Source organism: Mustela lutreola, chromosome 4, assembly GCF_030435805.1.
Source record: "Mustela lutreola isolate mMusLut2 chromosome 4, mMusLut2.pri, whole genome shotgun sequence".
NCBI lineage: Eukaryota > Metazoa > Chordata > Mammalia > Carnivora > Mustelidae > Mustela > Mustela lutreola.
The window spans coordinates 142354516-142371845 of record NC_081293.1 but is presented as its reverse complement, the minus strand read 5'-3'; the positions used below and the strand labels follow the sequence as shown (position 1 = coordinate 142371845).

At 32.5% G+C, this 17330-nt stretch overlaps 1 protein-coding gene across 7 annotated transcripts in view; it reads left to right on the top strand.

The window, feature by feature from the left end:
* Positions 1-17330, top strand: part of DGKB (diacylglycerol kinase beta) — a 719270-nt gene that overhangs the window by 391305 nt on the left and 310635 nt on the right. For all 7 annotated transcript variants that reach the window (XM_059171265.1, XM_059171262.1, XM_059171263.1 and 4 more), the window contains one exon: positions 6282-6346. In XM_059171265.1, the coding sequence (XP_059027248.1) occupies positions 6282-6346 (65 nt within the window). The remainder of the gene's footprint in view (positions 1-6281; positions 6347-17330) is intronic.

The window sequence follows — 17330 nt, the reverse complement described above, 5'->3', positions numbered from 1 at the left end:
TGGGGTTGAATGAAGTCTTTCCTGTAAAGGCAAGAAGTCCAGCCTTTCTAAGGTTTTGCTGTTCATTTCATGCCCACTTTATGTAGTTGACATAGAGAATTTGTGGTACCTACTTTCATCTTCTTATATTCCTTTTTGGTAAATTACAGATTTGAAACATCACATTAAATACAAAAATTAATGCAGTTGGAATTGAGAGGATAATGTAAGGATTCAGACAAAATTAAGATAATGCTTTCCTGAATCAAGCTATAGGAATAAATGATGTATAAATTTCCTGTGCCTGCTGTAACAAATTACCACAAACTTAGTGGTTTAAAGCAATAGAAGTGTATTCTCTCACAGTTCAAGGGTCTGCAAGACCATATTTCATGACCCTAGGCAGAAATCATGGTGTCAACAGGTTCATGGTCCTTGAGAGGCTATAGAGGAGAATCTGTTGTTTGCCACTTCTTGCTTCTGGTGGCTGTCGGCATTGCTTGATGCTGGTTGTCTCCCTGAAATCTATACCTGTATGGTCACATTGCTTCCCCCTCCTTGGTCTTCAAATTTCCCTGTCTCTCTCTCTTATAAGGACACTTGTAAAGGCATTCAGGTCTTACTTAAATAATTCAGGATAATCTCTTCACTTCAAGATTTTTAATGACATTTGTAATAGTTTTACCTTATAAGGTGACATTTGCAAGTTCCAGGGATTAAGGACAGATATATATAGGGGTTACCACTCGTCTCACCTATCTGCCCACTGTCCATCATAGATTTATTCTGTCCCACATGCAAAATATTTTCCCCTCATTTCAGTATCTCCACATGTCTTAGTCCATTACATCATCAGCTCATGTCAGAAGGCCCTTTTCAATATCATTGGCTCCAAGTCCCTAATCTTATCATAGAAATCATTGAAATCTGTTATAGGCGAGACTCAGCATGATTCATACTAGGCAAACTTCTTCTCTGTTGTGGGCCTGTGAAGCTAGAAAACAAGTTATCTGCTTTCAAAATAACATAGTAGATCAGCTAGACATTCCTTTTCCAAAAGAAAGTAAGTGCAAGGCAGAAAAGAAGCATTGGTCCCAAGCAATATTAATCTTTAACTTGATCACATCTGCAAAAACTTTACCAAGTTCCAGTGATTAGAATCACTTTGGGTGATTCTAGCCCAGCCAAATATGAAAATGTATTACATAACTAGAATATTTAAAATAGTTTGGTATGGTTCAGAAGTAACATATAGAGAAATAGAGATGAAAATTTATTATAGAATTAATTGTATTTAAACAAGGAGGGAAAAAAGTAGGTTATTAAACAGATTCTATTAGTATATGTAATATGTATAAATCTAAAATGATTCAAATAATACAGTGTGAAATACGAAGTTTTAAGGGCAAAACCAGAAAGTATCCTGCTTAATTATGGAGAAAAGAGGGATCTATCTAAAAATGACTCAAAACTAAAAAAAAAAAAAAAGTTTGATTATGTCTGAAATACAAAAATTTAAAACCCTATAAGGTAAACAAAAAGTTAAAAAAAAATTGGGAAAATATTTGCAATTGCATGGGTTTCTCAATGCTAGCAAAAATATAAAAGGCCTGAAGGCAATTACCTTTAGTCACCTGTGAATTCCACAGCTTTTTCCTGTATGGTCTTGGAGGGTTCTAATCTCCATAATCCTGTTTTCTCCTTCATAAAATGTAGATAACAGTAGGTAGCTCGTAAAAATTTTGTGAAGATTAAATGAAATACTATATGTAAAGCTCTTAAAATAGTACTTAAGAGTAGTAAATATTTAATTATTATTGATTATTGTCATTCTGGTTCTTAATCTAAATAATTTTAATTTGCATAGACAAAATAGATAAAGGACTTGAACAGGTACTCCACACAAAATAATTAAGACAAAAGCATATGAAAAGATAATCAACTTCAGTCAGTAATAAGGAAAATTTATTTAAACAATTATGACATGTTGAATTTTTTAACTTGTTTATTTAAAGTATGGCTTAACCAAAGAAAAAAACATTATTAGTTTGACGGCTGAAAGTTCTTCAAGGGAGATTCTAAGCATATAGTCTCTGAATATCTTTTTCAGAGACACTTAATAGAAAAAGAGGACTCCTTTTAAACCGGCTATATATGGAGTGATTACGAGGTAGAAATCACAAGTGGAATTCTGGAGAGTGCTCATTTCTCAGAACATGTAAGAGCTTCAAGCATGAATGGCTGTGGTAGAGCTGGAAACATCCATTAAGTCTACACCAGAGCTTTCACATCTTATATTTTCATCGGAATTGACAGATCCCGTCTAGGGAAGCAAATGGTGCCGGCTTAATTGGTTAAGGCTAAGCAAGGATACCACTGCATATTTTATTAGAATGATAACATTTTTTTAAAAATTGCCAGGGGTTGTTGTAGATGTGAAATGTTGATAAAGGTGTGCATAACTGGAACTCTCAAAAATTACTGGTAGAAACACAAAATGATATAATTACTCTCCAAAATAATGTGATAGTTTTTTATACAGTGAAATATAAATTTCATCATACGTCTTGGCTCATACAACTTGGCTCAAAGTTACAAGTCTGGGCAGTTTCAATCCAGGGTATTCACTCAAAAGATATAATCACATGTCTCTGAGAAGAATTGTGCTCAAAATTTCATAGCAGCTTTATTTATAAAAGGTCAAAGGGCGACAATTAATAAATAACCAAACTGGCATATCAATTCAGTTGGATGCTATTTAATAATAAAAGGTGACAAACTACTTACCCTGGAATAAATGGCCGAATCTTAAAAGTATAACAATAAGTGAAGAAAGCCAGACATAAAAGAGTACTTTTAAATTCCATTTATAGGAATTTTTAGAAAAGGAAATCTACGGTGACAGAAAGCAGATTGTGTCTTTTGAGGGTGGTGGTGGGAATATGTGTAAGTATAAAAGCATATAAATGCTGAGGGCATTAGGGAGCTTCTCATGGAGGTGGAAGTTTTCTATATCACATTTGTGTAAGTGTTTGCTATATACCTTTGTTCAAACTCATTGACTGGTACACTTTAAATTGATGAATTTTGGGGTATGTAAACAATAGCTCCAAAAAATCCATTGGAAATATTTACTAGAGTTTGTTATAGGTTCAGGTATCTCAGGTATTGAGTATTTTCTCAATTTAAAATGTTATGATCCATAGAAATAGTCAAAAACTTTAAATTAGTAACTTATAATGCAACTTTGGAGATTTAGAGTGACTTTGTTTTTTAAAAAATTAAATAATAAGCCCTTATAGGAAAAGGAAAATTACTCATCAGAAAAATAACAGTGACAGCTAAGAAACTGATTCTCTGATATATGAATTACTTGTGTGTGTGTGTGTGTATATATATATATATATATTACTATTTTCTTTCTTAGAAAATTAATATATTTAAATTTGTTTTGCTTTAATAAAAATGAATATATTTTAATTTCTTAAATCTGATTTTAAGTTTCAAAATTAATTTAAAATAAAAGTATTTTATAATTTCAGGAAATAATAAAACCAATTTGAGAGTCATTTCAGAATTGTGCAATTTAACTATGTTTTACTATATTTTGCTTTCAGTAAAATTCTGATGTGAATATAAAATATATGAACGCCTCAGCTATAGAAAATAATCTAAAAAATCTCACCAAAATACTATAATGGAGTATCAGTTACCTCTTTAAAAGATATGGAAGCTGTGGCTTAAAGTAAATAAGTAATTGGCTCAAAGTTACAAGTCTTGGAAGTAAAAGTCTGTCTGAATTTAAAGTTTGTCCATTCTAGGGTATGGAAGTAATGTTGATTAGTTTTTGTTCCTTGAGGATGTGGCATATAGAGACAGAAAGGGCAAAATTTATGTAAAAACCTGACACTATTTTATCTTTTTCTTATTTGGTCTCCTGTTAGAGTCCTAAGTATCTCTGAAATATGGATGCTGGATAAGTTTACAGTATTTGGCAGTTCTCTTGAGCCTTTTGGGGTTATGCCAAAGGGACAGAGTCCCATGGGAATTTGGTCTGAATTCTCATCCAAATGAACACCTGCTGTCATTGTGTCTTGTCAGTCCTGTAGTCAGCAATGCCAACTCTCTCTTTGCAGTGAAACCCATTCAACACATGGAAAAGGCATGCCAGTGTTCCTCACTAGTTTTTGTTTATCCCCCCTTTACCACACGATCCATTGCCCAGCTATCTTGGAGATAGAGCTAACATTCAGTTTCTCCTTGGCTATTTGGTCTATTTGGTGTTCTGTATTTCTAGGAGTTTACTCAGTTATAGTCCCATCTAAATGGTCTTCTTCAGATACCCTCTTTTCTTCTCCTTTCCCTTTTCTCTCCTTTCTTCTTTACCCCTCTCTGTCCTTATTATGTTGCTTTCAAAAGGAAGAGAACTGTTATTGAAAAATACATGCTTATGAAGCAAATTATACTACACAATCTATTTTTAAAAGTCTTCAGTTCTTTACGTTAGCAGGAACATATAATTCAAGCAGAAGTAAATCCAATGATAGTCTCCCTATGGATAACCAATATTGATCATCCATTCTTAGGACTTGAATCATATTCCTTTGCTTTTTGTTCAACTGGTCTGCTGGATGTATGCATTTAATTATAAGGTATTACAAATTGATTTGGAACCAGATCAGGGATAAAGTCAAAATAAATGGTTTTAAAACATTAATGATCAAGGCACATAATATATCACAAATAGCCCAGCTCACATATTTATTTATAATTTCATACCACTATAAAACAACATGCTAAGATAGCTATATGTATTACTTATTAATGAGAATTAAAAAAAAAAAAGGAAGAAATTCCGTGATTGGATTTGAGAGCTATTGAACCAATAAAGTGAAACCATCTTGACATTCCTACTTCTTAGCAAACCAGGAAGTTGGCCATCTATATATAACAAAGATATCTTAGAACATCAACCATACAGGGATTTTTTGGTAGCTTTTTAACAAGTATTTCTATGTACACCAGTCTGTATCTTTCTGTTCATTTCTCTTGTGGATTAATTCAATTCCCTCATATTTTTAGAGGACAAAATGTACAGAAAAAATTACATTGCTAGTACAGCTTTCTCTTGTGGGGAAAGGCAACTCAGTCTGCCATCTGCAGTGGGCATTGGTCCCTCTCTTGTTGTGCCTCGTGCTTTGTTATGCATGAGTAAGCACATTAGCCTTTTCATTTCATTCATTAGACTTTTAATCCTTGATTAGTGTTTTCGAGATTCTCTCAAATACACAACTTCTTTATTTCCTTTGTGTTTGTTTTCTTTCTTTTTTTTTTTTTTCCTTCTGCACTATGAAACAAAATTAACAGTTAATCTCAACAATAGCCTTATTTCTATTGAGACCACTGGTAAATATATTAGTTTCTCATTGACATGATTAATCATGTGTAGATGAAAAATGAGAAAATATCTTCTAGTTTGGACTATAACAGTGGCAATTGTTTCAAAGTCAGCAAGGATGGGGTCTGTTTTAAAAGCTTGAATCACAATCTCACAACCACCAATCTCACATGATCAGTGTGATTTTGTCTCATAAAAACTCATGAGTGGATTTCTTAAAAGAAAGAAATCCATTAGGGTTCAGAACTGGTACTTTGGGAGTCTCGGAGGCTAGTTATTCATCACCAATTCTCCAGAAAAATTTTTTTTTTCTCTTTGTTGCTTTCTTTTTTCCATTAAGCAAGATAAGATAGATCAGAAAGTTGCTTGTGGAGTGAACAATTAATAATTGCACATTCAAGACACTCTTAGAAAACTTTGAAGTCCTGTATTATGCTTAACTTCATTATATATGCAACCTCACACTATCTTTTTACTCATAATTAATCTCACAGGACTAGAAACTCCTCCACCTGATTACTTCTCCACTTAGGCCATCCTTCCAGCTATGTGTAATAATATTTTCAATACTTTTTAATATTTATGTTCATAGACACTGTCTTAAACATACTTTGATCTTGAGGTCAAAACCAGGTAGTAAAGGAGATATATAAATTAAATAGAAGTCAGTTCCTAGAAGCCAGTATGACAAGTAACCAGCAGTGAAATTACATAAATCATACTTGCACTGGATTTGTGTAGATAATTCATTTTTGCCTAATTTCAGAATATCTTCTGGGCAATAATACTGTTAAGAAAGAGTTCATTTAAAAATAATTAATTAATTTTTGTCTCTTAATCTTTATTTCCACAAGGTAGTAGGATCATAAACTGCCTCATTTTTCTTTTCTATTTCTCTCCTTAGGATGCTTCCATTGCACACAGATTCCACATCATGAGAGAAAAACACCCAGAAAAATTCAACAGTAGGTAAGGTAACAAATGATAAAATTATAATTGTGGTTTGTGTTGATTAATTATGTTATGAATAGGATCACTATATGGTATAAAGTATTTTACTTAAAAGGCTGGATAACATTGGGTGTGTGTGTAAGTCTTGGGACAAAAGTGTAAATGAATTTAATTTTTCCTCTTTGGTTTTAATGAGACTACAATGGTCATCTCTAGTCCATTCTCCTGTGTGAAAAAGAAGAATTTTGAGTGTCCAAGGTGAAATGATAAGATATATGGGAAGTGTCTACATAGTTAAGGATATGAGGGGTGAACATCCTAAATCCCAAAGGAAAACATGGATCTGTGATTTGATAGTGCTGAGTTCCTGTGTATTTCAAAGGTGTCAGGTAGGGCCTGGCATCTTTGTACTGTCTGTCCAGTATAGGCCTCAACCAAAGGGAAAATAAACCAGAGAATTATCAATGCTAACAGAAACTAATTTTAAAGATTTATTCTTTGAAGAAAAGAGCATTACATCAGAATTAGTTTTGCTACTATAGTAATACACATTTTCCCCTTCCAAATGTAGATGTTGACTTTTTTGGATATTCAGGGACAATAGGGAAAGCTTTGGCTTTGTATCTTCCCATTTCTAGACAGAAATCCTACTATCTCCCCTCCATCCCCCAGAAAAATGGGACAGAAGTGAATCATCTTTGCTTCAGTTATACCTACTTCTACTGTGTTCATTTCACAACATTACAAAATCACAATCTGCCTTTCTATGCAGATACTTGATTTATATATTAATGTTCAAAGCCCAAGGCTCTGTAGCCCTGTATGTGGCAAGTTTAACAACCCTCAAAATCATAATTTATGCCATTATGTTTTGCCTTTCCTCTTATAGTTGAGCCAGGTACAATTCTGGTTTAAAGAAAATGGAAGAAGTATACATATGAGTCTGTACATGTACACATCATATCTTTAGAAGAATTAACAAAAATCTTTTTACTCTGGGTTCCTCCTGGAAAAGGGAACTAAATGGTTGGGGTGGAGACTAAATTTTTACTGTATATTTTTGTGTGTGTGAATTTTATGCCATTTGTATTATAAAATTTAGTGGAGAGCTCATTAAAGTTTCTTACCTGTAAGTTTCGTTTTATATAGAATAGACACTTTCATTTTACAAGATTTAATTTTATTTCATGAAATATATGAAAATAAATTGATCTAACAACGAGCTCATAATCACCTTATAGTAAATTTCAGCACATATTGATAGACCTTGAATGTCCTGGAAAAGAACATAACTATTAATGCACATAAAACCATATTATAAAATCTAGACTGTGCTTGCTCAGGTGTCATCCCATGAAGCATTCCTGTGTTGATATTCATATTAACATATGAAGCAATATGAAGCATTTCAAGTAAAAAAATAATTGTTTGAGAATGAGGCATGCAGTGTCCCCCATCTAGGAGTTTCACAATTTTAAAAGCCCATTAAAGACTTTAAGGGGGGAAAAAAAGCTTTAATGCGAAAAAAAAAGTTTGATAATGTTTAAGGCATTTTTGTTCCAAACTTAGCAGAGAGAGAGAGAGAGAGAGAGAGAGAAGAGATGGTGGTGAGGAAAGAAAGGAGAATTCAAAATATAGAGAAAGTATAGCAATGTATTCATGTGATAATCACATTGACATACTGTATATAAGAATGCCAGTATTTATGATCCTCTCTCAAGTGTCCGAGGTAATAAAACTTCTGTTATTCATATATATCTACGTAATTTTTTATTATTGATTGCAGTACTAATTTATGACATTCCTTGCTGCCCAATATGTGGTTAAATTCTATGTACAGCAGATTGTACACATCCCAAAGTACTTAAAAGGTGTAAAACTACATCCTTTTGAAGCTTATTTGTAAATTTGAGGGATGAATAAACCTTGTATAGTTTAAAGAGAATATTTCATTTGGAACAGTGCTAGTACAGAAAACATCTTTTAGATTGGCATACTTCACATGTTTCTCTTGTGAGTTCAGAGGATGCCGGGTGTATAGTAGAAGCTCAATGTATTTTCTGTTTTTAGCTAACAGTTCTAAAATTGCATGTATAACCAGGTCAATTAGGCATATACATTTCAGCCTGTACTTTTGCAGATTGTCTTCACTCAGAATTACAAGCATTTAGATAATACCCTAAACTATAATGCAACATATTCAGAATATGAAAATTTTCTAATACATTTTTATGAGGAATATTGTGCACAAACAATTTCATACTTAAAAGGGCAGATTTTCAGATATCAACTCTTTCATATTTTGAGGGATTTGCAAATGGATTTTTTTAAATACTCCTAATAATGGTGTTTCAGATCAGATCTCTTGTCACAATAAATCATATGCCATTAATATTATCCTCTAGCATGCTCACCTTGAAATTCATTTATATTTTAAAGAACCTGATGTTTCTAACATTATCTTAAGGAAATTAATTACCAAAATATATAGTTCTCTCTATGCTTCTTCTGACAGAAATTGAAAGAACTGGGAAAGATAATGATTTTTCCGGTGCTTAGGAGAGAGTGCTAGTTGAGAGGTTTATATCGTATTCTTTTCCAAATTTTTATGTTAATCTAAGTTAACTATTGAAAGGAAGCATGCTGTTTAACTTTCTAAACTTTGAGATATTCTTCAGACTGAAATCTTTCTCATTATTTTAGATTCAAACAATCCTTAAACTATTTATGCTATTATTTAGAACCCTTTATTACATGATACCAGTATTTAAAACACTAACTTGTCTATTACTATTAACTATCACATTTGTGCTCTTGTAATTAACATACATTGCTGGTTCTCCTGGTCTACTGAGAGTAGAGCATTGTAAGTTCTTCCTTTAAAACAATGATATTAAACATTGTATATTGGCACACTGAAATATGCATCCATTAAAATGATCATTATAAGAATTCTGAAAAAAAATCAAACTGCTTAACTCCATGAGTGAAATCTTGTAACACTGATAAGGACTTACAAGTAATATGCAAAATGGAACTAGTTATAGAAACAGTATTGGTGATGTTACAAAGAGTTATTAATATTGTAGTTATAGCTTGTTTTCAAAGAACTAATTCAAGTTTCTAATAAAAAATAAACCACACTTGATACAGTTTGCTAGCAAACACTGATGGCCCACAATATTCCACAAAGATACTATTTCACAAAGTCCACAAGTAAGTGTTTATTTAATAAGTATCTGGTCTCAAACCTCCTGAATGAGACAAAGATCGTTTTCTTAGCCTTTTTTTCAGAGGAATATACTTCATTGCTGTTCTACTTTCTGCTTTTTATGAGGAAATCTACAACTAGAAAACTGAAATTGGTGTGTGAATTTAAGTAAAACAGTTTAACTCACCGTCTGTGTAGCAATATCAGATGTGTTGGAGGGCCTTACCCTTCACCTATGTGAAGGAAGAAAGAAAACAGACAAATTGGTATACCAGACTTATACTTCATCACTATATTAATAAAACCTAATATAAAAGAGAAACTAAGGTCTCCAAATTACGCAAGAAATTAAGGGCAGACATGAATTTAGAAAATTTGCCTTTGCCTTTAAAATCACATTCATTCTGTAGAGTGATTCTGTCTTCTTTTTTTTTCACCCCCCTTAACAGTAGACTTGGGGAGATCTTAGAGTGAGACTCTTTCTGGGACTTTAGTATCTACACATGGCATGGAACATAATGAGCTCTTTGTAGGTATTTGCTAAATGTATTTACTAAATTATTTATTACTGAGTAGTATATTTGTCTTTTAAATACCTAAGTACTTTTATAGTTTACCCTTTTTATAGTGCCAAAGCTGTAATAGAAAAAATAAAGTTGAAATATACCTAGATGGGTCTTCATTCTAAGTAAGTATTCTTTTAGGTACTAATAATATTGCCTTTTTAGTTTCTCACTATGGTATTCATGTACTTCATTTCCAAAGACCCCAGAAATACCAATAAACAAGTGAAAATCCTCCTGTTTAAATCTCTGAGCATTGTGAGTGTCTTGCTAATGAATAATACAAACTTTGTAGATTGTTTAGGACTTGTTATCTTCAACTTTATAGGTCAAAAATATGTAATCACCAGTCAATTATTAATATTTTTTGGTAATAGTAAACTGAAGACAGTATAAAAAAATCACTCCCTCTTTTTCTCTCTGTAGTAATTTTGTAAGTTGTGTATCATATGATATTAAGCCAAAGATAATAAAACAAATTTTGCATAAATGATAAGAAAAGATATTTTATGGAAGCAAATATTTTTATTGGTCAGAATAACTCATAAAATATCCTTATTGATCTTGACATGCCAATTTTATACCTGTATTTACCTTAAACTGTGTATATGTATATATGTTCTTAACTTAGAAATTGGATTTTTCCATATATTCTGTACTATATTATATGTGGTATATTATAATTTCCAAGTTAATAGAGAAATAAAACTTACAATTTTTTTTTTAACTTTCCAGCTTGTTGTAGGGGCAAAGCAGACAGACAAGAATAATGAAATAAAATTGTTGATTATTATCTAGACAGAAAAGTTCCAGCTAAAATTTAAGAATAAAATGTGGGGTTAAGAATAAAATAATATTTCAGTAGTGTTAGAAAAATTCTGTATCATAACCAGATATTTCTATTTATTATCTAAAGAGCAATGAGAAGTTGTTTTTCTGAATTCAGTAAAATAAATTTTTCAGACTTTAAGAGGAATGCTCAAATTATGTCATATCATGACATCTTCATATATATCAAATATTCCTCATATACTATAAATATTTTAAATGTGTGTTTAATAAAAGCAATTTAAAATTATCTTTCAATAAATTTTATGATATAATGTCTTAACATACATATCTTACTTATCTTTTTAAGTCAATTACAATATGGCAAATAAAACAAGATATTCCTTCTATTTTATCTCTGAATGTTTTTAGTACATATATTTATAGACTCTCATTTGTAGGAATACATCTTTTCTTACACTTTGAAATTATAAAATTTTACATAATAACTTTTATTGGTATTTTTAAAAATCTGTAGAATAATTTATTTTTAAATTAAAGACATATTCACTCTCCATTAAGAGCAATGTAAGTGAAGACAGAATGGAGTCTGCATTGTCTTTAAGGCATTTGACCTCACTTTTGCAACCATCAGTAAAGACAGCTTCATTATTCTATAGTGAAGCATTTTATTTATTTAACAATGTACACAATTCCACTTTATGTAAAGGGTACCATCTTTTATATACTAGGGAAATAGTACTACTGATATTAAAAATCAAACATTTTTGTTAGTAGTATCCTGAATAAAATCTATATTTATTAGAAAAGTTAGTGTTGTACAGGGACCTTTTGGACAAAATTATATTCTTGTGAGAATTCTGTATCCTAAATCATTTTTTATGTTTTCATTTTCTGTATACCTAACCAGTTTTTGTCTTTTCAGAAAAATTTTTCATTCTCACTTAGAATGACTACTCAATTATATCTTTTAGATAACATTCCTTGACATTTTTTGTGTCAGCATTATTACTAAATCAGTGTTTCTACATGACTAAACTATGATCTATATATAAGCCATTTAGTGCATAGATAAATAGGTGGATTGGTAATATACAGACTTACATAGATGTATGCATATATATCTGTGATGCATAGATTTATATATATGTGTACCTATATATTTTCTGAGAGTTTCACTTTTTCAAATTATGTAAATTTTTCATAACTATATGTATTCTTATCATACATATATTTATCATATAAGGCTTTTAAAATAATTTACTAGTAGTTGTGCTATCCTCTTCATATATTTTCATTTGTATGTTGAAACACATTTAGATATTTCATCTGAGCAGGTAGCAATATGAATGGTTATATGAGTCAGAGTTGTGTGCATACTGATACAGGACATTCAATCCACCTGAATCTTCCTGCAGTATTTCCTGGTTTTGTTAAATCAGAATACTCACTTTTGTTTCCAGGCTGTTCAAAATCATGTGTGTAAGATAGTTTTTTGGAATGGAGTGAGAACTTGAGGATAAATAAGCGATCCAATGACTTTTCTTCCTTCCTTTTTTGCCTCTCTCTGATCTCTCCAAAGTTCTTATTTCTGCTCTCATTTTCTGTCTCTTTTTTTGCTTTACTCTTGCCACTACAGTGGAGTAACACATCTATCAGTGAAGATCCTGAAGTTTGGATAAAATAGTGCTCATCTGCTATTGATTTGGCTGATTATTTCTTTTGCAGACACGTATTAGAGGAGCTCTTTTTATACGATGGACATCTAGCTAGACACTGAATTTTCCTATCTGTGAGGCAAATGAGGAAAATGAATTTGGGGTTACATAGAAACCATAGTGGTAGGTTGTACAGAAAAATATAGACAGGAAGAAAAGGTTACATTGTATTAATACAGAGGAGAGGATATTTCCTGGGGCTCCCAAGTTGGTGACCATTTAGCTCTAAATGATGTATATTGAAGTAGGGGCCGCTATATGTTCTCTGATTTAGCTGAGGAAGGAACAACATTTATTTCTAGTTTCTGTTTGCCAGATACTTACATTTTATTAGTATCATTTTCATGCAAATATTCTAAAAATTTTCTTGTTTGATTTTGCCTTTCTTTTCCTGGGATTTGTGTTTTTGCTTTACATGTGTTTTGCATGTGTTTTATGCAAAAGTTTCATATACACACGTTCACATACACACACACACACACACAAGCACATAGTCACTTCCTAGGATACCAAATTAAGAAAAGAGATTTGTGAACTAACAGTAGTTAATTCAGGGATTACAAAATCGCAACTGAATAATCCAAGATACAGTGAATTTTCCTGTAAGAAAGAGTACCAAACGGTAAGAAAGGAGTTTAGGGAAAATATTTCTACCCATTATTACAGATTCGATGCCTACATGGAAACTTTTGGGAAATATTTGTGAAATTAAAACATAAGATGACATTATATACACATACATATGTATATTTGTGTATAAATTTTATTTTTGGATTTACATATGTATAGTTATATACATATGTAAATTTCAATTAGTGTATAGTAAGTAAATGATCAATTTTTAGGCAAAAAGAAAAGATAAGCTTAACCAGCAGTTAAAGCTGATGTTTCTGGGAACCTTATCCCTAGTTTACAAAGTGCTTTTGTATTAAAAAACGCTAAAGGTCCCATTTCCTTTGCATCCAGGCTCACTCTCTTTTCAGATTGGTCTGTGGAACTATAACAAGAACCAGTTGTGCTCTGGGGACTGAGGGGATCCACTGAACTAATGAGACAAGGGACAGCTGACTTTGGGGAATGAGCATTGACCGATGTCAATGACAGAAATTTTTCTTTGGACATTCATAGATATTTGGAATTGAATATCATCCAATTGTTCTGTTCTTTAGTATAGATACAGCTAGTTCCATATAAATTAGTTAATTTGATATTAAGTTTAAATATCTAATTTATAATATCCATATGCTTTAGAACTCAGTTACCAATAATATAATAAAAGAATAAACTCTCTTGATTCTTGGTAGAAATAATCCCTGGGAACAATTTTGAGAACCCTTTTTATATCACCTTTTTATAGGACATATTAAGTATACAGTAAGTCTATCTTGAACTCTTTCCAAAGAGCTTAATCACCTCATTATAAGGTAATTTTACCTAGAATAATCCTCTAGCATGGCTAATTGGAACTAATTTGGTGTTCTCTATTGCCTTTTGTTCTACCTGAGCATTAGTTACTGACGTCTTTCTTTTGGGAATACATATTCTTATACAGATATGTTCAGCATTATTTTCTGACTGAGCATAATTAATCCTAATATATTAATCTCAAATGGCTAATTTACTTTAAAAGAAAGAATAAGAAGAGTTCCCTGATGTAAATTTTTTTGAAGAGAAAAATAATATTCTCACTTAGGCAACCTTTTGAAGTTTGTATATTCTGTTTTATATTTCTACATGACTGGTATTTTCACCAAGTAGAGAATCTTACGTAAGATATATATATATATATATATATATATATATATATATATATATATAAAATATGTATATGTATGTGTGTGTGTATATATATATATATATATATGCACATACAAGTCTTAAAATATGAAGAATTTATTTCCTCAGTGGGTAAGATTTCTGGAGAGGATTAGAAAGTGTAAGTACAACATCTTGATTTATTATGATTTTTAATTGTAATTTCTCTGTATTTTCTCTCTTCTCATCTTTGCTTCTAGCAAGAAAAATACCAGAAACTCTTTATAGCTTTATTGTATTTTTTAAAAATTTTATTTTTAAAACAATTTTTTAAAAGATTTTTATTTATTTATTATCTGACAGAGAGAAAGACAGCAAGAGAGAGAACACAAGCAAGGGGAGTGGGAGAGAGAGAAGCAGGCTTCCTGCTGAGAAGTGAGCCCAGTGAAGGGCTTGATCCAAGGACCCTGGGATCATGACCTGAGCCTAAGGCAGACACTTAACCACTGAGCCACCCAGGTGGCCCTAAGATTTTATTTGGCAGCATTTATAAGGGGCCAAAAATATGCTGAGAATTGTCAAGGTATCCCTGTTTCATAACAAACTATTTGCCAACATATAACTAGGGTTCACTATTGTTTACCCATTAAGATTGTTCCTGTGTCGTCTATACCCTCACTAATGGCTTTTTAAGGCTTCCTCATTGTCTACCTATCCCTTCTAGATTCTGTTCATCCTTCAATTCTGAAGCAAATATTGTGGCAACATTTTACTTCCACGGATCAAAAATCTCTTCTGTTTTCTCTGGCTACATAACAAACTACTTGAAAGCTTGGCAATGTAAAATAGCGGTTTTATGTGTGTGGCTTCCATGGGTCAGCAATTTGAATAGGGCAAAACAGGGATGATGTATCTCTTTCATCATCTCCAGGTCCTCAGTTGGGCAGACAGGATTGGAAGTGATTGAATTGGCTGGTGGCATGGTTACTCTCCAGTCTGGTTGCTGATGCTGGTTGTTGGTTGAGATTTACCTGGAGCATTGTGTTGGTCAGTGTCCTTTCCTTCCTCTGTCTTTTGTTCCATCCAAGCCATAACAGTTTAGATGATGCCCGTCCACACTGGGAAGAATCATCTACTTTGCTGAGTCCACCAATGTAATGCTAATCTCATCCAGAAACTTACAAACACACACACACACACACACTATGTTTAATCTGGACACCCTGTGGTCAGTCAAATTATCACATAATATTAACTATCAGAGCAGTTGACTTCTTTATGTGGCCTGGGCTTTCTCAGTGTGATAGCTTAGTATGGCCATACCTGTGAATGGCAAGCTCAGGCCTCCACAAGTGAGTGTCTTAAGAGAACAGAAGGAAGTTATATGCCCCTTTTTCACTTAGCTTTGGAAGTCTTAGAGTTTCACGTTTACTGTACATTTACTGACATACTTTCATGATCATGAAACTTACTGGACTGTTTGGCATTGAATATTAATATTGCATATATTTCCTTACCCCATTCCTCTCCATCCTTACAGTACCCATTTCTAGCATCCCCCCATTCTTTTCAGGCCTTTCTTGATTTACTCTTAGAAGTGACCCTAACTTCTATTTCAATAAGAAAAAAATTAAAAACACCCCATAGTAAGTGATGAACTTAACTCCCAATACCAGAGCAACAATGCATCTGCATCCACATTCATTCTTCCCTCAACCTTTGAACACGGCATGTAAGCCAGCTATCTCTTAGTCTAGGGCCAGTGCGCCTTGTGACCTATGTCCTCTCTGTCCCACAGCCACCTTTTGTTTCCCTCAAACTTGGAGCAGACTTTAACTCTCTCTCCTACATCTTTCCTGTCCAGCCACTCCAAGTTCTTTTCTAACAGCTTCCAAACAAGCTATGCCTAGTTTCTCTTCATCATTAACAAACAAACAAAAAAGTCTCCTGATCTTGCTTTTCTTCAGCTTATCTCATGTCTTTTATCATCTTCACAACCAGACTCTGAATAAATTATCACTACTGTCCTGTTGTTCATTCATTCCATTTTGAAAACCATTCCAATCGGATTCTCTTTATGTGTAAGTGAAAACTGTTCTTACACACACACACACACACACACACACACACACACACACAGAGTTTTATATATATGTTTTATTGGCCTCTACAGAAATTGAATTTGAATTTGTCATTTACTCTCATCCTAAAACTTCTGCTTTGGGCCATAAAATACGCTGTTTTAACTGCTTTGAATCAGCTTGAATTTATTTATGACTTCCTTCTGTCTAATCAATCCATAATTGTTCTGGGTCCTCAGAATTCTGAGATAACATTCTTCTTTAGTTTATCTTCTCTTCTCAAATCTCTTCAAATGTAAAGATTGATCTTTTTAAAATGATTTCTTTTCTTGAACCAACTAATTGCTCAAATCCTTACTAGGTCCTCGACTTTCTGGTTCCTGGCCTGACTTTGGGCCTTCTCTCTGAATTTTGTCTTTGCCTTTTGTTATAGCCTTTTATGTCAGTGATTGCTCTTCAATAGACTGAAGATACCTGCTTCCATGCTGCTTCCTAAGGATAGTGCTCCCTTTTCCCCCCATCTAGATCAGTCTCCCAAACCACCCTGCACTTCCTTTTTGTAGAATTTGTAGAGGACTAATATTTTGAAATATTACTTGGTATATTGTTTTAAATTCCTTCATGTATTTTGCTTTAACTATCTGGCCCAAACTATGCTTTTCCCAAACTATGCTTTTAATGCATTTACCACTTCATGATTGGGTTAAGAAGAAAGAGATTACCGTTCCACTGTGATTGCATTTCAAGATACTTGAAATTCATGTCAGGGAGCAAAGTTTGAAAATAGTTTTGGAAATTTCATAATTTTGACTTATAAATATCAAAAGTAGAGGTCTGAAGGACTCAAAGTATGAGCTGTGTGTTAAAATCATGATTCTGATATAG